The sequence below is a fragment of the Pelophylax lessonae genome (genome assembly GCF_965119305.1).
Source record: "Pelophylax lessonae genome assembly, chromosome: 3".
NCBI classification, from domain to species: Eukaryota; Metazoa; Chordata; class Amphibia; order Anura; family Ranidae; genus Pelophylax; species Pelophylax lessonae.
The window spans coordinates 612745495-612772820 of NC_138770.1; the positions used below are offsets into that span (position 1 = coordinate 612745495).

At 46.7% G+C, this 27326-nt stretch overlaps 1 protein-coding gene across 4 annotated transcripts in view; it reads left to right on the forward strand.

The window, feature by feature from the left end:
* Positions 1-4949: 4949 nt before the first annotated feature.
* The window catches only part of EPRS1 (glutamyl-prolyl-tRNA synthetase 1), a 142142-nt gene continuing 119765 nt past the window's right edge, over positions 4950-27326 (forward strand). For all 4 annotated transcript variants that reach the window (XM_082249459.1, XM_082249461.1, XM_082249462.1 and 1 more), the window contains exon 1: positions 4950-5104. In XM_082249459.1, coding sequence (XP_082105585.1) covers positions 5065-5104 — 40 coding nt within the window. In that variant the 5' untranslated portion in view covers positions 4950-5064. The remainder of the gene's footprint in view (positions 5105-27326) is intronic.

Genomic DNA, 27326 nt, shown 5'->3' on the forward strand with positions numbered 1-27326 from the left:
TGTCAAGTGTGTGTGGCGGCAACCAGGTGAAGAGTATAAAGGCAAGTGTGTCTTGCCTATAGTCAAGCATGGTGGTGGGAGTGTCATGGTCTGGGGCTGCATGAGTGCTGCCGGCACTGTGGAGCTGCAGTATATTGAGGGATCCATGAATGCCAACATGTACTGAAACGTACTGAAGCAGAGCATGATCCCCTCCCTTTGGAAACTGTGCCTCAGAGCAGTATTCCAACATAACCCCAAACACACAATAAATTCTTACCTTTAAAATTGATTGCAGAGCGCGACCCTCTCCGGTGTGGGCATCTGAAGCTGTGGTGTCCCCCGCTGTGTCCCTCTTCCTGTTTCTGGACTACCCAGAATGCCGATCGCAATTGCGTGCATGCGCTGTAGATTACGATCGGTAATCAGAGTAGCGGCCGGCCATTCACATTGCATCCTGGGATTGATGACGCTCATCTCCCAGGAGGCAATGCAAAGGAGGAAGTGACATCAGGGGCCGTGGCCGCACAAGGAGGAAGAGGAAGGAAAGTAAGTTTATTTTCATTAAAAACAAGGTAAGTGAAAAAAAAAAATATTATCTAATTCTTTTTCAGGGTTTTGTTTTTTTAAGCTAACTGATGCTGCAACGTTTATTTTTAGGGTGGAACTCCGCTTTAAGTGCTAGTTCTGAGGGTCCAAGCATCCAAGATCAAGGCTGTACCCATTTCAAACGGAATAACCAAGCGCCCCAAGACATGTATGGGTGATACGATCCCAAAAATACCAGGAAGCCTCCTTGCGTGGTGCTCTTTGCTAACTTCTGGATGATGTGTTGGCCTTCCAGTTTTTCCTCAACTCCCAGCCAGGACTGCAGAGGCTAACCTCCAGTGGAAACTGGCTCTTGCACTGCAGTCTCCTGACTCAGACAATTACCTTGAGGAAGAAAACCAGACTATCCACAATCTCAGAACCTTGCTGTCATTTTAAGCTTCATCTTCTATGAGCAATGCAGTCAATGAGTCTCCTTTTGGTCAAATCCTGTATCTGGCCAATCCCATAAGCGACACACAGACCAATGCCGGCTTGAGGGAGGGAGCCAATTTTTTGAGTTAGGGGGTATGGGCGAGGCATACCCATGTGTGTGCTGACATGGAGCTGTCAGAAAATATATATGTAACATAGTCCCACAAAATAAAGGGCAAAAAAAGTCCCAATTAATAATCAATTAAATCCAGTGATGAAAAGTGTTCACAGTGCCAAAAAAAGTGTTCCAATAAAGTGCTCCAGTGCTTAAGTGAAACCAGACATGCAAAGCTGCTTACCAAATATAATAGATCTAAACACAGGAGACCTAAATGTGCGCGTTAAAAAAGTTACAACTCAAGTAGCTTGCTCAAAGGATCCTCCATCCAGCATGGATCATCAGTGCAGACTGTAATGTGTAGTAAAACCTCTCCGCTAAAAGGGTCATCAACCCAGCATGGATCATAATCAGCCTAAGACCAGATTGAATGGTATTCACAGCCACATCATCCATATACTGTAAATAAAAGAGAGAAGCCTCATGGTGCAGTAAGCTTAAAATATGTTTAATAACGAGATAATGCACTTACAATAGCAGTACTAAAGTACACAGTGTATAATCCAACTCATCCAAGCACAGCTATGGGTCACAATGGCAGGCATGTGCGTTGACATCTCGTATACAGTATACTGTATATATACCAAAGAGTTGAAGCAAGCTGCTGTGGACCAATCAAATAGTAAAATAATGGCCTGGAGATCAGAGGACCTCACAACTAGGGATGCACTAATCCGATATTAGGATCGGATATCGGCGCCGATACTGCCACAATAGCTGGATCGGTAAAATTAACAGATCCACAGGCCGATCCGGTTTTGCTGAGTCCCGGCTCAGCCGTCCCTTACTTGCACGGAGCCGCCGATCCGTTTTTTTGCTGAGTCTCGGCTCAGCCGTTCCCTTACTAGGTGAAGTAGCGGTATAGGATGGGAGCCGCTATTTCCTGTATTAGTCCGGCTCACAGGCCGAGTGATATCAGATGCACGCCGCCTGTGAATGGAGGAGCCATACACATGATGCAGCGGCTTTGCTCTGTACTGCAGCCGCATGCATATTGTGTATGTGTGTAGGTCCGGATCGGTATCGGCAGATACACAATGCCAGATATCGGTGTCGGGTCAAGAAAAGTCGGATCGGTGCACCCCTACTCACAACATCCCAAAACTTAAAGAACACCAACACAAATGTATTAAAAATAAATAATTTAAAGCAAATAAAAGACAATACAGAATAAAAACATAAAATTATTGAAAAATATCCATTGAAAGGAATAACCTCTCCCCAGTGGTTAAAAAATATACAGCAGATTGCCTTAAATGATTGAACACTAGCTAACCATAAGAAGAGCTCCCCCTAGTGGTCAGACAAGAAAGATCAAACAATATCTGAACTACTACAGATGCTGCAATCTAAATCTAAAATAGATTATAATGAATTTACCTTAGACATTTACAAATAGTAATAAAGGCATGTAACATACAGATTTGTTCATAATATGTCAACCACTATATAAATCATCATAGATGCTACAATCTAAATCAAAAATGGATCATAAGAAATTACTGCCAATGGCAATTAAAAGTAATAAAAGTCAAAGAACATACAAATTAGTTGGTATTGTTATAGCAATTGATGTCCCAATCTATATTAGGACCCCATGGGGCATACGCAAGATCTGTCTCATCAAATATGAAGTGTGAAGGTACAAGAACAGGGACTTTTTTGAGCTGCGAAGGTGCATGCATTGTGGCAGATATGAAATGTGATGATGTAGGAATTAAGACTAATCTGATGTGTGAAGGTGCTGGAACTGGGGCTGATCTGAGATGTGTAGATGCAGGAGCTGGAGCAGATCTGAGATGTGAAGTTGCAGGAACTGGGGCTGATCTGAGATGTGAAGGTGCAGGAACTGGGGCTGATCTGAGATGTGAAGGTGCAGGAACTGGGGCTCATCTGAGATGTGAAGGTGCAGGAACTGGAGCAGATCTGAGATGTGAAAGTGCAGGAACTGGGGCTCATCTGAGATGTGAAGGTGCAGGAACTGGGGCTGATCTGAGATGTGAAGGTGCAGGAACTGGGGCTCATCTGAGATGTGAAGGTGCAGGAACTGGAGCAGATCTGAGATGTGAAGGTGCAGGAACTGGGGCTCATCTGAGATGTGAAGGTGCAGGAACTGGGGCTGATCTGAGATGTGAAAGTGCAGGAACTGGAGCAGATCTGAGCATAGGTGTGCGCAGCTTATTGCATTAGGGTGTGCACCTCAAATCTCAAACATACATGCATGTGTGTGTCTACATGTATATTGCCCCGGTGCATTTATCTCTCTGCTGGCACAATGAAAGAGAAGTGCTTTAGCACTTCTCTTATGGCTGAGCTGGTAAGAGTAAGATTCTTCCCATCTCCCGCCAGCACAGAGAACGATAATGCTAATGTGCACTAGGTGATTAGGGTGTGCCCAGGCACACCCGGCACACCCTGTGCGCACGCCTATGGATCTGAGGTGTGAAGGTGCAGGAACTGGGGCTGATCTGAGGTGTGAAGGTGCAGGAACTGGGGTTGATCTGAGTTGTGAAGGTGCAGGAACTGGGGCTGATCTGAGATGTGAAGGTGCAGAGACTGGCGCTGATTTGAGGTGCAGGAATTGGGGTGATCTGAGGGTGCAGGAATCGGGGTGATATTAGATGTGATGGTGCAGGAATCGGGCTGATCTTGGGGTGGGAAGGAGCAGGAATTGGGGTGATTGTGCAGGAATTGGGGTGATCTGTAGGTGGGAGGTGCAGGAACTGGAGTGATCTATAGGTGGGGGGTCCAGGAATTGGGGTGATTGTGCAGGAATTGGGGTGATCTGTAGGTGGGAGGTGCAGGAATTGGGGTGATGTGAGGGTGCAGGAATTGGGGTGATCTGTAGGTGGGAGGTGCAGGAATCGGGGTGATATAAGATGTGATGGTGCGGAAATGGGGCTGATCTGGGGGTGGGAAAGGGCAGGAATTGGGGTGATTGTGCAGGGATTGGGGTGATCTGTAGGTGGGAGGTGCAGGAATTGGGGTGATCTGTAGGTGGGAGGTGCAAGAATTGGGGTGATATTAGATGTGATGGTGCAAAAATGGGGCTGATCTGGGGGTGGGAAAGGACAGGATTTGGGATGATCTGTATCTGTAGGTGGGAGGTGCAGGAATTGGGGTGATGTGATGGTGCAGGAATTGGGGTGATCTGTAGTTGGGAGGTGCAGGTATTGGGGTGATCTGAGGGTGCAGGAATTGGGCTGATCTGAGATGTGATGGTGCAGGAATTGGGCTTATCTGGGGGTGGGAGGTGCAGGAATCGGGCTAATCTGGGGGTGGGAAGGGGCAGGAATGGAGCTGATCTTGGGGTGGGAAGGGGCAGGAATTGGGGTGATTGTGCAGGAATTGGGGTGATCTGTAGGTGGGAGGTGCAGGAATTGGGGTGATCTGTAGGTGGGAGGTGCAGGAATTTGGGTGATATGAGGGTGCAGGAAGGTGTTCTTATCTGAGGTCTATGGCTCCTTTGCTCAGTGGCACACCATTTGTCTCCTGTATGTACAGAGGGCACTCAGTGTGGTAAAGCTCACACTGACCCCCTGAACTAGACTATTGCTTCGCTAACTGCCAGCATTGCATCAGCAGCCGATTGTCTCATGATCAACAGAGCGGGCTCCCCCAGCGGCGTCTCTGGGTACAGCAGGAAGCTCTGTGATAATCGCGAGACTGAGCTGTAACCATGGTGAGGGTACGCGGCGTCCAGACTAAACTTCTCCTGAAGAATCAGCTACGCACTACTATAGACAGCTTTGCCCACAACAAAAATGGCGGCGCGCTATGCTTTGCCCAAGATGGCCTCACCGTAGCGGAAGTGTGCACTGTCAGTGGGCAGGAGGAGGGCTGTGCTGAGCATGTGAGTGCCGGAAGCGCCTGTGCTCTTTCTCATTCAGTCAGGGAGCTTCGTGGCAGCCTGCAGGATCCGGAGCAGGAGAGGGAGAAAGAGCATGGCACCCAATCTGATCGTGTCCAGCAGTCCTCCACTGGGTAATGACAGCCTGCAGGGGGCACTGTCACCTTCATAGCTCAATGTGACTGCCGGGATTGGGGCTGGAGAGTCAGAGAATGTCTCCAGATGGGGTGCTGGGGAACTCTTTGTGGTGTGTTGCATGTGTTCCATGAGCTGAGTTCAGGGTGTGGGGTGTGTGAAATGTGTGGGGTTGGGGGGTCAATGTCATGCATCATGTTGGGTGTTTTCTGATTGATCCTCAGATTGTGGAGGATTTTACTGAGAGATAACAGAGCAGGTGGCATGCTGATCAGCGCCCGATTCCTTATGGCCCCAGTGATCAACGCCCGATTCCGTAGGGCCCCAGTGATCAGCGCCCAATTCCGTAGGGCCCCAGTGATCAATGCCCGATTCCGTAGGGGCCCCAGTGATCAGCGCCCGATTCCGTAGGGCCCCAGTGATCAGCGCCCGATTCCGTAGGGCCCCAGTAATCAACGCCCGATTCCGTAGGGCCCCAGTGATCAGCGCCCGATTCCGTAGGGCCCCCAGTGATCAGCGCCCGATTCCGTAGGGCCCCAGTGATCAGCGCCCGATTCCGTAGGGCCCCAGTGATCAGCGCCCGATTCCGTAGGGCCCCAGTAATCAACGCCCGATTCCGTAGGGCCCCAGTAATCAACGCCCGATTCCGTAGGGCCCCAGTAATCAACGCCCGATTCCGTAGGGCCCCAGTGATCAGCGCCCGATTCCGTAGGGCCCCCAGTGATCAGCGCCCGATTCCGTAGGGCCCCACTGATCAGCGCCCGATTCCGTAGGGCCCCCAGTGATCAGCGCCCGATTCCGTAGGGCCCCCAGTGATCAGTGCCCGATTCCGTAGGGCCCCAGTGATCAGCGCCCGATTCCGTAGGGCCCCAGTGATCAGCGGGTCCCTACAGGGTGTCTCCCTATTCCTTAGGGTCCCGCAGGGGGTCTCCCTATTCCCTGGAGTCCCGGAGGGCGTCGCCTTATTAACTGAGGTTCTCAAAACAAAAAAACACTACGGGGCCCCAGAGAGTGGCCCTGCAGTTTGCTGGAGTCCTCAAGAATGGCCTGCTGATCTCTGTGGTCGAGGAGGATGGTGGACTGATCGTTGGGGTACCTGGAACTTGAGTGTCCCTCTGATCACTTAGATGGCTTCTGATGGCTGGGGTCTTGAAGAGCGTCCCTGCTGATTACTGGTGTCCCCAAGGATGGCCTATTGATCACTGAGGCCCTGTTGGGTGGCTGATCCCTGGGGTCCATGAGATTTTCACGCTGATCACTACAGTCCCAGAGAGTATTCCCCTAGAATTGCCAACTGATCACTGGGGTCTCGGAGAATAGCCCATCTGATGGCTGGTCTGAGGAAGTGTCTCTGCTGATCACTTGCATCTTGCAAAGTGTCCCTGCTAATCATCAAGGGTCTTGGAAGAGTGTCCTCCACTTATCACTGAGGTCCCAGGGAGAGTGTCCCTGCTGATTCCTGGGGTATTGTATACTGTCCTTGCTTATCATTAGAGTCTCTGAGAATTTCCTACTGATCACTGGTCCTGGTAAATGACCCAGAGAATGGCCCATGTGATCACTGTGGGTCTTGGAGAGTGAGCCTGCTGGTCACTGTGGGTCTCGGAGAGTGATCCTGCTGGTCATTGTGGGTCTCGGAGAGTGACCCTGCTGGTCACTGTGGGTCTCGGAGAGTGACCCTGCTGGTCACTGTGGGTCTCGGAGAGTGACCCTGCTGGTCACTGTGGGTCTCGGAGAGTGACCCTGCTGGTCACTGTGGGTCTCGGAGAGTGACCCCGCTGGTCACTGTGGGTCTCGGAGAGTGACCCCGCTGGTCACTGTGGGTCTCGGAGAGTGACCCCGCTGGTCACAGTGGGTCTCGGAGAGTGACCCCGCTGGTCACTGTGGGTCTCGGAGAGTGACCCCGCTGGTCACTGTGGGTCTCGGAGAGTGACCCCGCTGGTCACTGTGGGTCTCGGAGAGTGACCCCGCTGGTCACTGTGGGTCTCGGAGAGTGACCCCGCTGGTCACTGTGGGTCTCAGAGAGTGACCCCGCTGGTCACTGTGGGTCTCGGAGAGTGACCCCGCTGGTCACTGTGGGTCTCGGAGAGTGACCCCGCTGGTCACTGTGGGTCTCGGAGAGTGACCCCGCTGGTCACTGTGGGTCTCGGAGAGTGACCCCCGCTGGTCACTGTGGGTCTCGGAGAGTGACCCCGCTGGTCACTGTGGGTCTCGGAGAGTGACCCCCGCTGGTCACTGTGGGTCTCGGAGAGTGACCCCGCTGGTCACTGTGGGTCTCGGAGAGTGACCCCGCTGGTCACTGTGGGTCTCGGAGAGTGACCCCGCTGGTCACTGTGGGTCTCGGAGAGTGACCCCGCTGGTCACTGTGGGTCTCGGAGAGTGACCCCGCTGGTCACTGTGGGTCTCGGAGAGAGTGACCCTGCTGGTCACTGTGGGTTTCAAGGAGTGTCCAAACTGATAACTAAGGTCTTGGAGAGTGTCTCTGCTCATCACTGGGATCCCAGAGAATGACCCGCTGACCAATGGGGGTCCAGTAGAATAGCTCTTTTGATGCCTGGTGTCCTGCAAAGCATCTTTGCGGAATTCTAGGGTCCCAGAGAGTAAGGGGCTAATCAATGAAGTCCCTAGGAGCGTTCGCTTTATTGCTGGGGGTCCAGAAATCGGCCTGCTGATCACTTGAGTATGGGAGAGTTTTCCGACTGATTTCTGAGATCCCAAGGAGTGGCCCTTGTCAACACACCCCAAAGTGTTGTTTTGCCAGTGTTCTGGAATCTTGAATTTGATATTAGCACTGTCTTCTGCTATATTTTTAGTCTTGAACCCTACCTGAGGGCATAACCCTTATGATGCTCATCACTGTTCTAGATCTAGAGTGCATGTCCAGTTAGACTAGACTTTAAATCGCTTATATTTTTTTGGTCCTCCCAAGTTAGATTTATTTGTTATTAAATAAGCATTTTTCTGTGTTGGGGACATAAGATTGACAAACTGAAGACTAGAATTTTGCAATCGGTATATTTAGTTGTAGTCAGTGCGGTGCTTTATGATTCCCTTGCATCAGATGTCCCCACCCGGATGCCCCCTTTCATTAGGTGTCGACATCAGTGCTCCTCCCTTCATCAGGTGTCCCTATCGTTGCGGGAGGTTTAAGATGAAAGTACAAAATGTGTGCAGTGTCGGTCTGCGCAGTGAAATAAATAGAACTACCAGCCGGCATCTGATTTACTAGCAGCACCACAATCTGATCTCATTCCCATGGCTTTCAGAAACTTGCATTAAGACAAACTTACTGATGACAGCACCTTGCGGAATAAACAGACTGTTGTCAATAGCAGCCAGACAGTTTCCTGTTTCTATATTGCAAGAGCAAGTCAGAAAGTGACAGTTGCCTCTGGATGCTTTGCAGAAATTTGTTTATTAATGTTATATTTAAAAGAAAAAAAAAACAAAATGCATTATAAGAAACATTGGATGAACTTTGTGCTTATCCGTGGTGCAGGTTGTTTATTCTAAATCAATATTAGATTAATATTTATCTTAAAGTATTACTAAAGGCAACACTTTAGTTTTGGATAGAGTGGAGAAGAATTAGAACACCTGTCAGGTTTTATTGTTGTCAGTTTTCCAGTCACCCTCTCTATTTGTCATGTTTTACTGTTCTCACCAAGAATGAAAGAAATCCCCACTCTCTGTGATAGGTGACAGATGAGTTCTGATTGGCTGTGGATTGCTGCTCTTTGCATTGTTCTGTATGTTTTTATGGCTTTGTTTATCATGTTCTCTTTCCACTCGGTTTCATCAGCAGGCAGAACTTGCTCCCTGCCGGAGCTTCCTCTTTCATTGATGATGAATATTACCATTTACACCCAGTTGCATCATTGTGTCTTGTACCAAACCAAGATGTCAATTTACTAAAACCCGGAATCCGCTTCCAGGTTTTTACATTTTTTTTTAGGTCTAAGCCTAATTGATCAAGCTAAAGTTAGAAGCTAATTGGCTACCATGCAGAGCTGCCCAGTTTCAAGTACTCTCCAATTTTTTTTAAGTGGGGTACATACTATGAGAAAATCGGAATAAGGGGAAAGATCATTTGATTTTCCTATAGTGTGTACACAGCTTTTCGACATCCGATTCAGACTTTCTAAACAAAAATTTCTGAAGGGATAGAATCCAATTTTTTTCTCGTATGTGAACGAGAAAATCACTAATGATTTTCGTTTTTAATATGTACGGTTTTCGTATGGGAAAAATTGGGTGCGAAAGACTGCGCATGATTAGAAACCATAAAGGACAAGAAAAAAAATGCCTTTGTTTGAGAATTTTTGTACAATTAGTATGATCCTCGGTTTCGACCTGCTGAGAAACATCAAGGAAAACCATATAGGCTAAAGGAAAAGGCTCCGAAGTAGTCACAGGGGGACACAGATAATACTAAGGCTTTATTGGGTAAAACAATTTTTTTTTTTTGGGTGCACATCAATATACCAAATCTCAAATAACGACCTTCACCAACACCACAAGGTCGTTATTTGAGGTTTTAGTATATCGATGTGCTCCCAAAAATTTTTTTTTTACCCAATAAAGCCGTGTGGTCTTTTCACACGGCCGCTCCGTGTCCGCAAATCATCCTATTTTTTTGCGGATGATTTGCGGAATACCCTCCGAGAACCCACAGTGACCATCCGCTGACATCCGATTTTCTTCCTTTCAGTTCTGTTCCGTTTTTACGAATGGAACAGAACCCCATTTTTCCATCCGTGTAAAAAACGGAAAGGAAGGAAAATCGGATGTCAGCGGTGTCATCCGCTGACATCCGCAGTGCCCATAGACTTACATTATGTCCGCATATCATCCGCAAACGGATGGGATGATATGCGGGCACACAGGGCGGATGACAGAAATGTCATCCGCTCCGTGGAAAAAAAAAAGTCCCGCAGCGGACTTAAGCAGCGGAGCGGCCGTCTGAAAGGAGTATCATCCGTGTGTCCACCTGTGACTACTTTGGAGCCTTTTCCATTTAGTCACGGGACTGCACCATCCTGTCAATATATGGTGATTGTGATAGGGTTAACCTAGGCTACGGAAGTATACTGGAAATCCATGTTATTTCCTATCTTATGGCGGTTGATCCAGGTGAAGGAACCCCCTCTTTTTTTTTTTTTTTTTTTATAATTAAGGAAAACCAGGGGAACATTTGTATGATTTTCCTATAGTATGTACTGGGCTTTGATAAATCAACCTCCAAGTATCCACACCCAACATCAGCCCATTTTTTTTTTCTTTTTTTTATGAGACTGCTGTGGCCATGCTTTCAGCATTGCTTGTCTGTTCTGATCTTATTGCTGTCTCATGCTGCTTTACTCAGCTCTATTAAACGTATTTATTTACCAGTAATAAGTATAATTGAGATCCGTGGATATAAGGTGCAAGACAATACAATAGCAAAGTATTTCCACCTTTTATTGATGTCAATTATGGAAGTAGGAAGAAGTTATAGAAAACCCTCCAAGGAAGTAGTAAAAGGGATTAAAACCTTAAAGGATAAGTCCAGTTAAAACCTAACGAGCGCTAAACCTGCTCTGTGCCACATTCTAAGACTATTCTATCTAACCCTGTAAAGCACAAATCACTGTACTTGCCTATTCTTCACCCAATCCAGGCCGGTCCCATGCTGAGCTGTCAGCGACGGCTTCCATTGTGGAGGTGGGTACAGGAGAGGCATCCAACAACGAAAGCCCAATGGTCTATGGGTGACGTCACTTCCCATTAATTTTGCAGCCTTTGTCGGTCCTCTCCTGCACACAGCTTCCATCGCTGGAGATCGGACGGGATCGAGTGTAAAAAAGGTAAGTACAGGGTTAGTGCACGGAGCAGATTTAGCGCTAGTTAGTTTTTGACTGGACTTATTTTTTAATATTGTGAGACAACCATATCATTTTAGAAATAAATTTCAATGTTAAGAAGAATATGATAAATCCACACAATTATTTCAATGGTGAGCCATGTGTTGCAAAAGATAAAGTCTGTGCAAACACATGAAGTGGGCTCCACACCACCGCTGAACAACATCCAGTGATGTAAAGACATGGCACAAGATTCGAGAATTGTTTTTTAAATTTCTTAAGACTTTGTTCACACTAGTGGTATTCTTTGAAGAGAGATGTGCATTTGGATTGTTCTGCAGAGAGGATTTCTGCCTCCTCCCCACGTGCTTTAACCCCATTGAACCCTGCAGTAGCACACTGCAACCACTTGAAATGCATGCAATTGCAGGGCAGCCCAATTCACTTGAATGGGTTGCATTTGGCCAGCGCCCGCAGAAAGCGTCAGGGAGTAAAATTCCTGCTGCAGCATATGTACACTCCCTGATACCCTTCCCACAGCTAAAGGGGAAACTGTTGGGGTGGGTGGGGGCATAAAAGAGTGGCTCAACCGCTAGTGTGAACAAGCCTTATCATCCTATGCAATTGCAAATAGCCTAACACCATAAACTAAACGCATGGTGGGAGACCGGTCAGTTTTTCAGGCGGACCCGATCAGACCCTCCAGTCTCCTCTATGTAGCAGAGGGTGCCGAGGGACATTTGTCTGACACACGCTGACATCTGATCCTATCTGCTAAAAACAGATGGATGGGATCTGTTCCCCAACTCCAACAGGGCCCTCCCTAAGACCCTGCTCACACTGGGCGCCTGACATAGAGAAGCTGTGGATCCGTTCTAATAGGAGCAACACAAGACTTCTAAAAAGGGTCCGGAGCTTCTTTGGGGCGACCTGGAGCAACCTGCATTGACTTCAATGATATGAAGTCCATGCCGGTCGCGGTGCGAGCTGCGCACTGCGACCTGTGAGGTCGCCCCGGCAAGTAGCGTCGCCCCAGTGTGAACGGGGTCTAAGTGTAAGGAGCCCAACACCACGGTCACCCACCCATCGCCACGTTGAAATCCTGCTACTTCTGTTGAAGTAACACAATTTCAAAGTAGTACTACTTCAGGTGCTACATGGAAGACGTCTGTGCAACTTCATGCACAGATGTCTATGGAAGTCATACGTGGACTTGCAAAAAGTAGTGCTAGAACTGTTTGCAAAATCGGTGCGACTCTGATGGAGTCGGAGTTGCACCGATTTGACCACTTACATTGCGGACAATAGGTTGCGACTTGTCATGCAATTTGAAACTTTCAAGATTCATTACAAGGCGCAGCGGTGTCACCGGATGCTAAAGTTTATTGAGATTTCTGTGCTCAACTGCTGTGTAATAAATCATCTACTGCAGGAAGTGACCTGCTGCACAGAATGGATACAATGTTGCCGCAACAAAACACGTTTGTTTGATGTACTGGACTGAAACCTTTCACAGATCACCTGAGATAAACAATGCAGTTCTCGGTCCAGGATGGATACAACATTGTATCCATTCTGTATAACAGATCTCTCTACATTAGCTGATTCACTACAGCAGGAGTCTCCAAACCTTCTAAACAAAGGGCCAGTTTACTGTCCTTCAAGCGGAGTTCCACCCTGGGAATACTTTTTTTTAATAAAAATACCCCCGGGACAGTCAGGGAAAGTACATTCCACAATGGCTAGCCTCTGATCTGTCCCGGGTTGCACTTACCTTTTAGGAGAAATACTTACCTTGAAAAAGTATTGTCCAGCGCTGCCATTTCAGGTGTGGGCAGCTTGAAGCCAGCGCGATCCTCTTCTGCGGCCTCTTCCGTCTTCTTCGGTCCCACGATGCACTGCACCGGCCCCGCCGTCACTTCCGGTGCACGCGCGTCATCCCCAGAAGCTGTTTAGAAGGGAATGACGTGCGTGTCCCGGAACTGACGTCGGGGCCAGTGCAGGCGCAATGATTCCTGGGAGTGATGACGTTCAGCTCCCAGGAATCATTGCAAAGCCAGGAAGTGACGACGGGCCGTGGCCGCTGAGGGGAGGAAGAAGGAAGTAAGGTAAGTATATTTTCTTCTATACGAGGTAAGTAACAAAAAAAAAAAAATTGCAATTATCCATTTGTTTTTCAGGTGACCCGGAGCGAGAAGATGGAGGTAAGTATAAATTTAGGGTGGAACTCCACTTTCAGACTTAAGGGGGGCCGGATTGTGGCCATTAGGAGTAGAAAAGATCCAGACATCAGTGGAAAACAAAAATGCCCCCACTTTTGTTTTAGTGGAAGTAATTGCACCCCATCATTGGTGTCAGTGGGAGGAATTGCACCCCATCATTGGTGTCAGTGGGAGGAATTGTGCCCCATTATTGATGTCATTGGGCCACATTGTTAGTGTCATTGGGAGGAATTGTGCTCCATCATTGGTGTCGTTGGAAGGAATTGTGCCCCTTCATTGGTGTCTGGGGGGGGGGGGGGGATTATGCTGGATTGTTGATATCAGTGAATTAAATAGTGCCCCAAGGGCTGGATAAAAGGGAGCAAAGGGCCACAATTTGGAGGGAGGCCACTACTTTACACTGTTGGTGGTGATCACAGGAATCTCCATATGCTTGGTACACAGTGTAGAGCAGTGGTCTCAAACTTGCGACCCTCCAGCTGTTGGGGAACTACAAGTCCCATCATGCCTTGACCTTATGGAGTCATGCTTGTAACTGTCAGCCTTGCAATGCCTCATGGGAATTGCAGTTCTACAACAGCTGGAGGGCCACCAGTTTGGAATCCCCGGTATAGATGTTTTCCTGATATTATTTCCTCCTCTAGTTGAATGTTCTGATGGCTTTATCTCTTTAGATTTAAACCCACAACTCCTCTGAATGAAGTTTGCATTCAAATTGCTTTTCCACGTTGATAAGTGGTGAGGGGACAATATGATGCCTCCTGACAGCCTATTTTAACCACTTGCCGACTGCCTAACGCCGATCTACGTCGGCAGTCAGCCCCTCACAGGCAAAGTGACGTAGGGCTACGTCACTAGCTTGTGAGGGTCTAGGGAGCGAGCGCGCGCCCCCGGAGGCGCGCTCCCGCGTGGTCACGGACCCCCCCCGCGCGTGTGACCGGCGGACCCGATGTCCGCCGGCCACTCTGCGATCGGCGGGGGAGAGGGAGAATGTCAGGCAGCTTGTGTAAACAAGCCACCTGTCATTCTCCTTGCTGTTAGGATACTGATCACTCGGATCTAGTATGTAGATCCGTTGATCAGTGTCCATACAGCTCAAGCCCCAGCCAATCACAGTAGAAAGCACGCCCCTAGGGATACACACAGCCCCTCCCTCCCAAATAAAGTTAACCCCTTCACTACCAGTGTATTTTTACAGTAACAGTGCATATATATAGCACTGATTACTGTAGAAATGTCACTGGTAACCCCAAAAGTGTCAAAAATGTCAGTCAAGGGTCCGATCTGTCCGCCCCAATGTCGCAGTACCGCAAAAAAAAATCGCAGATCGCCGCCATTACACGTTAAAAAAAAAAAAACAACAAAAATGACAGAAATCTTTCCCTTTGTTAGTAAACGCGATAACTTTTGCGCAAACCAATCAAAATACGCTTTTTGCGATTTTTTTTTTACCAAACATAGGTAGCATAAAACAAATTGGCCGAAAAAGTAAAAAAATTTTGATTTTTAAATTTTTTTTTTGGGGAATTTCATATAAAAAAATGTGAAAAATATTGCTATTTTTGCAAAATTGACGCTCTTTTTTTGTTTATAGCGCGTGATAAAAAAATCGCACAGGTGATCAAATACCACCAAAAGAAAGCTCTGTTTGTGGGAAAAAAAGGACGCCAAATTCGTTTAGGTACAGCGTCGCACGACCGCGCAATTGTCCGCTAAAGTCACGCAGTGCCGAATCGCAAAATACCCCCTGGTCGGAATGGGGGTAAAATCTTCCGGGGCTTAAGTGGTTAACCTCATTGTTGCTGAACAAATGTGCCGCAATGCAGTGTGTTTGCGGTGCTTTTATAATCGCTTAAATAGGTTGCGTTTGATGGGCCTGCTGACCACAACATGTTGGATCATTTTTTCCTCAGACCTAAAGCATTGCGACTGAAGCATGTAAACACCCCTGTCTGATACCATCGCAGCTAAGGCGGGGAGGGGACATGCATGTGGCTCTAAAAATGCAACTCAGTCATGTCTAAACTTAACCTCAGGAACCAATGTTAGGGAATGTTACATTTTAACCTGCAACAAATACAGTAAAAACTGCCATTTCACACATATTACAAACCTTACGGATATTATTCTTGACATTTGTGCAAATGCTAAGACATTTAATTAGCAAAATTTTATAAATAGAATTACCCCCATGTATTACAAGAGGGGTTAGTTGCCCCTATTTTGCAGACTTTAAATTGGTATTACCACTTCCCGCCCGCTGTATGCTGAATGATGGACGCAGGGTGGTTCTGTTATCCTGACTGGGCGTCATATGACATCCAGCACGATAAGCTGCTCGTGTGTTGATCCGACACATTGCGTCTCCGATCTAGGTAAAGAGCCTATGACGTAGGCTTTTTACCATGTAATCAGCGGTGTCCAGTCACAGCTGATCACATGGTAACCAGGAAGTGCTGTTTATTGGCTTTCCTCTATTCACGCTGACAAGTAGCGGGTAGAGGAGATCCGTTCGGTGGCTCTCTTGACAGGTGGTTCTGCACTGTAAATCAGCGCATTGATTATCAGTGTTGACCCATCAGCAATACCAGCCAGTGATGCCCTCCTGTACCCACATTTTATGCCAATCAGTAATGCCTGTCAGTGCTGCCTCATCAGTGGTACCCATCAGTGCTGCATATCAGTGCCACCTATTAGTGCCTCCTCATCAGTGCCCATCCTTGCCACCTAATCTGTGCCACCCCATCAGTGCTGCTTTATCAGTTTCCGTCGGTGAAGGAAAAAACGTACTTCTTTACAAAATTTTATAACCTAAACAAAGAAAAAAGAAACAAAGAAAAACTTTTTTTTTTTTTGTTTTTTTTTTTAATTAAAATTTTGGTCTTTTTTTATTTGTAGCACAAAAAATAAACAAGCCAGTGGTGATCAAATACCACCATAAAAAAAGCTCTGTTTGTGGGGGAAAAAAGATGAAAAATTTCATATGGGTAGAGTGTTGTCATTCAGAATGTGACGGTGCTGAAAGCTGAAAATTGGCCTGGGCAGAAAGGGGGTGAAAGTGGCCAGTATTGAAGTGGTTAAAGTATAACTAGGGGCAAAACTTTCTTTTTAGTGTTGGATAGAGTGGAGGTGGATTAAAGCCCTGTCAATTTTTATTGCTGTCTGTGTCCTTGTTTTCCATGACCATTGAAAGTGAAAGTAAAAGAAAATCCCAAATTTTAGGTTGTCCCTAGAAAAGTAATAGAGGGGCAATCTTCCAATGGGGACACCAGTTGTGATGACGTGGGGACCCCTAAGCAATTCCCTTAATTTGCAGGGGTTTCCTACCACTTATTGTTTGGCTTTGGGACGGAAAACATGTAGCAGAATACATATTAGCCTAAATTGATAAAGAAATTTTAATTTTTTTTCAATTTTTTTTTTGTTGGATATGTTTTATAGCAGAAGGCTAAAACTATTGTTTTTTTTTTTTTTTTTTATACCACAAAAAATAAAAACTGCAGCGGTGATCAAATTCCACCAACAAATATCCGTAGACTATCTTGTATGACCAACCATTAGCCCGTTTGCGTATAAATGGTAAAGTGTCTAAACCTCTTTATATCCACAGGGATGTCCATTGTCTCCTTTATTGTTCTCTATTGCCATAGTACGAGGCATGTGGATTGGTACCTTGGAAGAACGTGTCTCCCTTTACGCGGAAGACATGTTGCTTTATTTATCAAATCCTCAAAACAAAATTATGAAGATACTTAAAATTATTCAAGACTTCGGGACCTTTTCAGGCTTCAAGGTTAACTGGTACAAGTCAAGTAAATTCCCAGTAGACTTGGGACTCTCCCCATCTCCCTCCCTTTGGATTGCCCTTTACAGGTAACCACCTAATTTTGATACTTAGAAGTCCCAGTGCAGCAACCCTTGTCCACATATATTTCAAACAATCTTCTTCCCTGTATATCCCTGTTCAAAACTAAAATTGATCATTGGAAAAATCTACCTTTAACCCTGACTGGAAGGGTGAACCTTTTTTAAAATGGTCATGCTATCTAAATTTTTATATATTCTGGCTAACGGTCCAGTATTTATCCCCAATAGGATCTTCAAAGAGGTAGACTCTCTTCTCGTCATTTCTATGGTATCCCAGGGCGCCTGGATTTTCTATAACTACACTTGAGCAGCCGACGTCACGAGGAGGACTGGCCTTGCCTAATTTACATCTTTAATATTATGCCTCCCAACTAGTGTATATACATTGGTGGCTATTCCCACAATTAAATAATGCGGCTATGGCTGCTGAGGCTGCGGTGGTAACCTCATATGAAACTTTGACAAACTTAATTTACAGGCGTTCTGTCACTCCTTTTGATGGTGCAGATCTATGGAAAATCTCCCTCCAAATTTATAATCAATGTGAATCTATGCTGCCCAATTATCCAAGAACTCTCAACGAATCAGCCCTTATGGTATAATCCCACCCTTCCACACTTTCTCACCTCCCAAGATGCCCAACTTCGGGCTAGGAAGGGCCTTAAATATACCCATCAATTATTTGATGATACCTTCAAATTCTTTACCCACTTTCAACAAGACTTCCTGGTCCCGAACTCTTGGCACTACAGATGCCTTCAATTAAAACATGCAGCTTGGAGTCAGGGAGGTGCGCTTGGGTAACTCTACATTGGAAAAAGAACTGTTGTGTGATGTACACTCTAAACGAATCAGTTCCTATTACAGCACCCTAATTCCAAGTGTCCCATCTTGCTTAGAGAGAGTGAGATTCCAATGGACAAGGGATATTATCTGATGAGAATTGGCAAGAGCTGCTTAGTAGCTACTTTACTACCACAATTTCGGCTAGGGATAGACTGATCCAAATCCATATTTTCCATAGGACATATCACACCCCACTTAGACTCTTCCTGATGTGGAGGCGAGACAATTCAGAGTGTCATAAATGTCAGAATGCTCAAGGGAACCTTCTACATAGTTTTGTGGCGTTGCGATAAAATAAGGCCCTTTTGATCTCAAGTTACTCAATTTATCGCCTCCAACTTTTATCTCCCTAACATTTGTAATCCAAAGTGGTGTATTCTAGGAATTTTGGAGGACATCGATCTCCGATCACATCAAAAACAATTTCTTAGGTGTCTCCTATTCTTCGCCAGGAAACCGGTGGTGATGCGATGGATTCATTCAGAGGTTGTTTCAATCAATCTTTGGAAGAATTTAACTAATCTCTATAGATTAACGTATGAGGCAAGGGGATGCTCGAAAAAATTTGAAGCAGTTTGGGGGCGGTGGGTGGAAACATTTGGAGCCTGTGAATTACCTGACAATTGATTTACTTTCAGGTTTAACATGACAACAATGTTTATTATAATCGTACTAAACTCTAAGAGCCGGTTCACACTGAGGCGACACGACTTCGGGGGGCGACCTGTGAAGTCACGTGCACCGCGTCTTCGGCGCAACTTGCAGGGACTTCACATATTGGAAGTCTATGCAAGTCGCTCCGAGGTCGACCGAAAGTAGTACAGGACCCTTTTTCTAAATCGGAGCGACTTGTGTCGCTCCTATTAGAACGGGTCCTGTACTACTCAATGGACTGCGACTGACTGTGTGAATGGGCTCTTAAAATACCAAAGAGCACTCTCTTTCTATGTGAGGGGATGTGTAGGTATCCGTTGCCTGTACCTGGACTTGCTTATCGGACTATGGAATACTTAATCATTCAGACCACTGCCAAATCTCAGTTTAGTGAAGTTCAATCATACGGATCATTGAATATTTTCTTAATATTCTGCTTCCTAAATATATGTCAGCACATGCGGCTGTGAGAAAGAGGGTTCTCCCTCGAAAAGCGTTAGCCATATGGACACCTTCAAGCTTGCCTATCACAACTAAGCATCACGGTCCTGTGGTTTCTGGGCAGCTGAAGGGACTCTCTTTTTTCACTTGTTATAGCGTACTCTTGTGAATAGAATATATGTTGTTTTAACAATTTTTTAAAATAAATATCTTATGATATTGCACTAGGTCGGTGCGCCCTTCTCTTGTTTCTTTTGCTTGCAGCACATGAAATATGTTGCCTTACTTGATAAGGCCCTAGTTCTCGCTCAGCCTTCTTTAAAGCGGAGTTCAGGCCTCAAAATCCGCTTGCTAAGGGCCACCTGAAAATGAAATGGATGCTCCCAATTTTTTTTTTGGTCACTTACCTTGATATTGAAGAAAATATAATCCCCTTCCTTCCACTTCCTCCCTCGGCGGCCGCGGCCCGTGCCGTCACTTCCGGCTTGCGATGACTCCCGGGAGCTAAACGCCATCGCTCCCAGGAATCAATGCACCGGCCCCGCTCGTCACTTCCGATGCAGGCGCGGCATTCCCTGCTAAACCGCTTCTGGGCATGCCGCGCCTACATCCGGAAGTGACGAGCGGGGCCAGTGCAGTGCATTGTGGGACTCCGACGTCACCGAAGAGGCCCCAGAAGAGGGACGTTGCGGCTTCAGCTGCCCACACTTGAGATGGCAGCGCTGGAGAAAAACTTTTCAAGGTAAGTATTTCTTCTTACAGGTAAGTGCGACCCGGGACAGTACAGAGGCTCTCCATTGTGGAATGTACTAGCCCTGACTGTCCTGGGGGTATTTTTATCTAAATTTGACCCCCGAGACCGGAACTCTGCTTTAATCTCTTTACGCTGTATTATGTTTACATGTAACGTTCTTTATAATATGTGCTGTATCCAACTATAAACTACAATAAAAAAATGGTGTTTAAAAAAAAAAAATATCACCAAAAGAAAGCTCTATTTTTGGGGAAAAAAAGCACGTACATTTTGAGTACAGTGTCTCATGACCACGCAGTTTTCCGTTTAAGTACCACAGTGCCGTATTGCAAAAAAATGGCCTGGTCAGGAAGGGGGGGTAAATCTTGAGGCTTTAGAACCACTTTAATGTTGTAGCTAATTGTTTCTATTTTGTGTGTCATGTGCTCTTTATACGGCTTTTACAGGTTTTTTTTTCATATGCACCCTGTCATTGCTCATCTGCTTGAACAGGTGCTGTGCTTTTAGAGCACTTGCTTTGAAATTTTCCTGTATAAGGCTTCTTATTATGTTCTGTAGTTTTATTGTGTTCTGGCTGACAGTACATCTGGCTGTGTATTCCAGACTCAGAAACCTCAAGGACGTGACTGTTCTGCATCAGCTGTCTGCATGTTGGTTCAGAGACCTTAAGGGAAAACGCCTGACAAGCGTGTAAACTCACAAAAATAGCAAAATGCACACACTGTGTTGTTTCACCGACCCAACTGCCCTGTATGGCATCAGGAGGATGACAACGCCTTTCAGATTTTGCAGTTCTGCAGACACTGGGGGGGGGGGGGGGGGGGCAATTTACTAAAACTGGTGCACATAGAATCTGATGCAGCTGTGCATAGTAGCCAATTCGTTTCTAGGTTATATTGTCAAAGCTTAAAGCGTAACTCCACTTTTGTTGAGAAAAAAAAATTCCTCTCTGGGTGATCTATGCACAGTATCTCACAAAAGTGAGTACACCCCTCACATTTTTGTAAATATTTTATTATACCTTTCATGTGACAACACTGAGGCCCCGTTCACACTGGGGCGATCCGACTTCCAGGGGCGACCTCTGAGGTCGCGGTGCGAGCAGCGCGCCACGACCTCGGAGCGGCCGGCGCGGACTTCATAACATTGAAGTCTATGACGGTCGCTCCGGGTCGCCCCAAAGAAGCTCCGGACCCTTTTTCTAAGTCGGAGCGACTTGTGTCGCTCCTATTAGAACTGGTCCGCAGCTTCTCTATGGAAGGCGACCTGTGAGGCGACCAGGTCGCCTCACAGGTCGCCCCAGTGTGAACGGGGACTGAAGAAGTTACACTTTGCTACAATGTAAAGTAGTGAGTGTACAGCTTGTATAACAGTGTAAATTTGCTGTCCTCTCAAAATAACTCAACACACAGCCATTAATGTCTAAACCGCTGGCAACAAAAGTGAGTACACCCCTAAGTGAAAATGTCCAAATCGGGCCCAAAGTGTCAATATTTTGTGTGGCCACCATTATTTTCCAGCACTGCCTTAACTCTCTTCGGCATGGAGTTCACCAGAACTTCAGAGGTTGCCGCTGGTGTCCTCTTACACTTCTTCATGACAACATCACGGAGCTGGTGGATGTAAGAGACCTTGCTCTCCTCCACCTTCCTTTTGAGGATGCCCCACAGAATAGGGTTTAGGTCTGGAGACATGCTTGGCCAGTCCATCACCTTTACCCTCAGCTTCTTTAGCAAGGCAGTGGTTGTCTTGGAGGGGTGTTTGGGGTCATTATCATGTTAGAATCCTGCCCTGCGGCCCAGTCTCTGAAGGGAGGGGATCATGCTCTGCTTCAGTATGTCACAGTACATGTTGGCATTCATGGTTCCCTCAATGAACTGTAGCTCCCCAGTGCCTTCACCACTCATGCAGCCCCAGACCATGACACTCCCACCACCATGCTTGACTATAGGCTTGATACGCTTGTCTTTGTGCTCCTCACTTGGTTGCTGCCACACACGCTTGACGCTATCTGAACCAAATAAATTTATCTTGGTCTCATCAGATGCTGGCAGGACTCCTAAGTCTTTTTCCCAAAGACAACCTCTGGATATAATGATTAACATGTGCACTCACTTCTGTGAGCCAATCGCACAAGCAGGAATTTGTTTCTGGGGTGTGGTCAGTGCCTCTAGGTAGCCATATTGCATTTTCAGAAAATAACAGCGATAGCAGATTGAAAAGGCAAGGTTATTTTTAATAACATTCAATCACAACATGACTTGTGTCGCAATTGTATACGCTATATTATTTTTTTTATTTGCTATTTTTTCCCCCCCACGAAAGGGGAATTACCCTTTGAAAGAGAAGTTTGGGAATTTTTTTTTTTTTTTTAGAAATAATACTTACCTCAGACCCCCGCTCTGCTGCATCTGTCCCCCGTCAGCTCTAAGACGGAGAACTGAGCAATCAAAAGCCGATGATTGCTCAGTGCTCCATGAGCAGTGAACTGGTGACTCACTGGAGCGCTGGTCTGTGAGGGAGCGGGCTGGCCAAGGCTCTCAGCGGCTTAGACGAGTGCTGGTTCAGGCTTCTGGTTGGATCTCGACCATATAGTTGCGCCCTTTCCCCAGCCTAGGCCTGCTCTGTGATGTCAGCTGACCCTTCAGCCCATTGTCAGCTGAAAACGGGTCAAAAATACAAAATGAACTGTACTTCTACGTTTTAAAGAGTTTCTAAAGGTAGAAGGCTTTTACCTTAATGCATTCTCTCGAGGCAGCAGCAGGAGCCATTGGCTCCTGCTGCTTTCAATCACAGGCTGCAAGGAGAGAGCAGGGGGCAGGGCTGAGCCAGGCTGTGTGTGACCCCATAGCAAGCAGCTTGCAGTGGGGTCCCTGAGATGGGGAGAGGAGAAAGGAGCAACCCCAGGAAAGGAGGATGAGGGCTGCTCTGTGCAAAACCATTACACAGAGCAGATAAACTTTACATGTTTTTATTATTTAAAAACAAAAACCTTTGAAATTACTTTAATTGAACAAGCTGAAGTTAGAAGCTGATTGGCTACCATGCAATCCCCCTTCATTGTGTCACTGCCCCACCTCCTGACACTTTTTGGATTTCTGTTGAATGTTATCAGATTTGTGACTGCCACCATAACCCATCACCCACTGTATGCCCACACCAGGTCATTTTCCAGTTGTCGGTGCTGTGATAGTTTGACTGACAATTACTCTGTCATGCAACACTTTACCCTAATGATTAGCAAGGATAGAACCCCGTTAGGGCAGATCTCCTTAAAGCGGTAGCAAACCACCATGTTTTTATATTTTTTTATATGACCTGCAAGGTAAAGTTTTATAATGTGCTAGTATGTGCACATTATGTGAAACTTACCCTAAAATGAAGCCCTCCAGGGACGCGCTGTCATCACTGGCAGGGCTTTTATCTTTAACCGGTGTTCCTTCTGGGTTTGCATCCTGCGACAGTGTAATTTGCCACGTCATGATTGTCACTCCCGCGCATGCATGCGGGAGCCGCTATTCACAGCCCAGGACTCTGAAGGACTGGGTTGGGCATGCCGGGTGACGTCACTGGCCCACTGGAATCTCGGGTAGAGTCGCTAAGATTCTGCATGCAATCTAAAATTGCACTGCTGCGTTTATTGCGGCAACACACACAGCGTATTGCCCAAAGAAGCTTCAGCTCCTTTTTGGGTAGCCAACTGTGTGTTGTGGTTTGCCGCAAAATTTCTGCAAAACTGCACCACATTTTAGGTGCTTTTGAAAATTGACACCCGAAGATGCATTTTGCGATTCTGCCCGCAATTTCAAATCGCACTGCAATCCCAAAACAAGTTCCAAAATGCCAAATGTGAATGGAACCTAAAAGAGCCCTGGAAGCCGTAAATACCTGGAATTCAAAGCCTTCCCCCCTTTATCCAAAACTAGTAACAAGTTTTTGGCGTGACATATACTTTGTTTTGGAAATGTACATTTATTTTTTTGCTGGAATAGGTCTTTAAAAGCTTTTTTTTGGTTTGTGGGACAAAATACCTTTTGAAACTTTTCTTTTTTTTTTTTTTTTAAAGGTCCTTCAAGACCTAAAATTAGTTTCAAATCTTGCCAACAGGGCGTCATTTCAACTTTTATTTTACCGAAATCGATCTTGGCTGATTAATGGACGGAGCAATGCATAATGCAACACAGCTTACAGTCCTAAAATAAAGCCAAACAGCCATTTGGAAGGATTCTAATGGCTTTCTGTAATCAGTTCTCCTTTACTGTTGATGGTGATTCAGCTGCTTCTCTCCATTAGAGCTGCATTCTAGGATGTTCCATACCAATAAATGTTACCGTACCTCACTGGGCGTGTTTCTGATATCGGTATTTGGATCATATAGCAAATGTTAGAAGAAAAACATTTAAAAAATGGCTGATGCTACCAATCTGCTATAAGTATTTCAGATGGGATATACACACACACAGCGTATGTATGTATGTATGTATGTGTGTGTGTGTGTGTGTGTGTGTGTGTGTGTGTGTGTGTGTGTGTGTATATATATATATATATATATATTATTTATTTATTTTTTTATTCCTTTCGTTCATTGACACACAGCTCCTGATATTCATGACCATTGGGTTATACTGCCCTCTACAAAAGTAGGTCACTAGGTGGAAAATAATTCTGGCTTTACCCATAGGCAGTCCTAGGGGGTATATTCCCTCTCTCTGCTATAGCCACTTAGTTTTGTTACAAGCAGTGTCAGGAGAATTATAACTCCACAGACTCACTGCCTAGTCAGGAGTAAGGACCTATTTGCTTGCTGGGATCTTTGGTCCTGTCAAAATACATAGCCCCACTGGATGGGGGCTGGCCTGCGAGTTGACCACTTAAGCCCCGGAGGATTTGGCTGCTAAAAGACCAGGGGGTATTTTGCGATTCGGCACTGCGTGACTTTAACGGACTATTGCGCGGTCGTGCGACGCTGTACCTAAACTAATTTGACGTCCTTTTTTTCCCACAAACAGAGCTTTCTTTTGGTGGTATTTGATCACCTGTGCGATTTTTTTTTTTTTTTTTTTTTTTTTTTTTTTTGGTCACGTGCTATAAACAAAAAAATAGCGTGAATTTTGCAAAAATAACAATATTTTTCACATTTTTTATATGAAATTCCCCCCAAAAAAAAAGTAAAAATCAAAATTTTTTTAATATTTTCGGCCAATTTGTTTTATGCTACATATGTTTGGTAAAAAAAAACGCAAAAAGCGTATTTTGATTGGTTTGCGCAAAAGGGAAAGATTTTTGTCATTTTTGTTGTTTTTTTTTTTAACGCGTAATGGCGGCGATCTGCGTTTTTTTTTTTTTTTTTTGCGACATTGGGGCAGACAGATCAGACCCTTGACTGACATTTTTGACACTTTTGGGGTTACCAGTGACATTTCTACAGTAATCAGTGCTATATATATGCACTGTTACTGTAAAATTACACTGGCAGTGAAGGGGTTAACTTTATTTGAGAGGGAGGGGCTGTGTGTGTCCCTAGGGGCGTGATATCAACTGTGATTGGCTGTGGCTTGAGCTGTAGGAACACTGATCAACGGTCCTACATAGTAGAACCTTATGATCAGTGTCTCTACACAGGGAGAACTGACAGGCAGCTTGTTTACACAAGCTGCCTGCCTTTCTCCCTCTCCCCCGACGATCGCAGAGTGAGCGGCGGACATCGGGTCCACCGGTCACACGTGCGGGGGGGGGGGTCCGTGACCGCGCGGGAGCGGGGTCGCGCCGGCGGCGCGCGGGAGCTCCCCAGAGCCTCACAGGCTAGTGACGTATATATACGTCACTTTGCCTGTGAGGGGCTGACCGCCGCAGTATATCTACTTGCGGCGGTCGGCAAGCGGATAAACCCCTTGCGAGATCGCATACGACCGGGTCTCGGCCCAAGTTTTAGCGTTCCTCCTGGCTGACATCACCCCTCCATTTTGATGGAGAGGGGTTGTGTCTGGAGCGGTGCCCGCCTGGTTCCTGGTATAGTGAGTAGCTGTACCCCCTCTCCCCCTGCAGGGTTTTGGGGTAGAAGTGGGCCCCTCCTTGGGACGGTCGGACCCCTGGGTTCTTCTCCTTCTCGTAGGCACTGCCCCTTCCCAAGTCCCTCATCCTGCCTCCCCTCCGCTTTTCTGTACCTGTTTGGGGCTCCTGCCAGGACCCCCACCCTGCTTGGATCTGTCCTTGAGGCCTGGTCTCCCTCCTGGGTCCCTGTTAAGCCTCATAATTACTTGTGGTGCCGCCATTTTGTTGTAGCCTGTAATTCTATACATGGCAGCCATGTTTGTGTAGTCCGGTGGCCATTTTGTTGTGGTTTGCCATTGGAAATAGCGGTGGCCATGACAGTGGAACCCTGTGGGTGGCGATTTTGGCTGTGTAAGCCTCTCCTCATCCTCTGCTGCTGACTCCTGGATAATTTTACTTCCTTATCGCCGCACGTGTAGTGCAGATTCCCCTGGTGGCTGCAGGTGCCTGTTTCTGTGGGTGGGGTCCTTTCCCTCTCTGCTGAGGATTGCTTTGTGCCTGGCGACCGGGTGAGGCTGCCAGCGCAGTGGGGGTTGTCCCTTAGCAGTGATTTACACTTTTTGTGGGGTCCCCCTTGTGACTTATGGAGTCTTTGGAGCACGTTTCCCCTCCTGATGCCCTCTCTGAGGCTGTGGAGCACTGACTGCGGTGCTGGCATCCCTTGTGTCCCGGGTGGAGGTGGCTTGCAGGCGATGGGCTAGCAAAAAGTGCCCCCACCTTCCCCTGACTCCTCTGTCTCAACCGATCCTGAAGCCACCGTGGACGTGGGTCACCCTGCTGCGTCTGCAACCATGTGCCTAGAATCCTCTGATAGTGAGGATGATTCCTCCACGTCTGCGACCGCGCACAAAAAGGCGCTGATGGATGTACTGATTGTTTCTGTGTGAGAGACCCTGAAGATGGAGGATGGAGCTTAAGCCGTGACGGAGGCATACGTGCCCTTTGTCACTTACAAGCCATTTAAAGCTGCAAAGGTGTTTGATTTCCTTGCCTATTTTGACTGAATTGTCGCTAGAGTGGGGATGACCAAAGCTCCCCGCGGGGTCCCTAAGCGCTTTACTAGGCATTACCCCTTTGAGGAGTCCCTTATTAAGAAGTGGACTGTGCCACTGGTGTTGGACCCTCCGGTTTCCAGATTAAACAAGGCAACCATGAGTCTGGTTGAAGAGTCCCGGCCTTTAAGGATCCGGCTGACCGAAATGGAAGGCGGAGGCTGTGGCCCGCACGATGTACACTCTGGCTGGTTTGGCAAAGAGGCAGGTGTTCACCATTGCCCTAGTGTCGCAAACTGACTGAGTGGGTGAAGCTCCTACACCGTGACCTGGAGGGAGAACAGCTTCCCCCTGCCTTTGCCGAGTTGGCAGACTAGCTGGTCCAGGGGCTGCAGTTTATCTGTGATGTCTTTTTGGATGTGGCTCCCTGATGGCTCGCCTCTGTTTTGTTAGTGGTCCTTTGACGTGTCTTTTGGCTCAAGTGCTGGTCTGCGGATCAGACTTCAAAAAAGGCCTTGACTGATCTTCCTTTTCAAGGAGATCACCTGTTT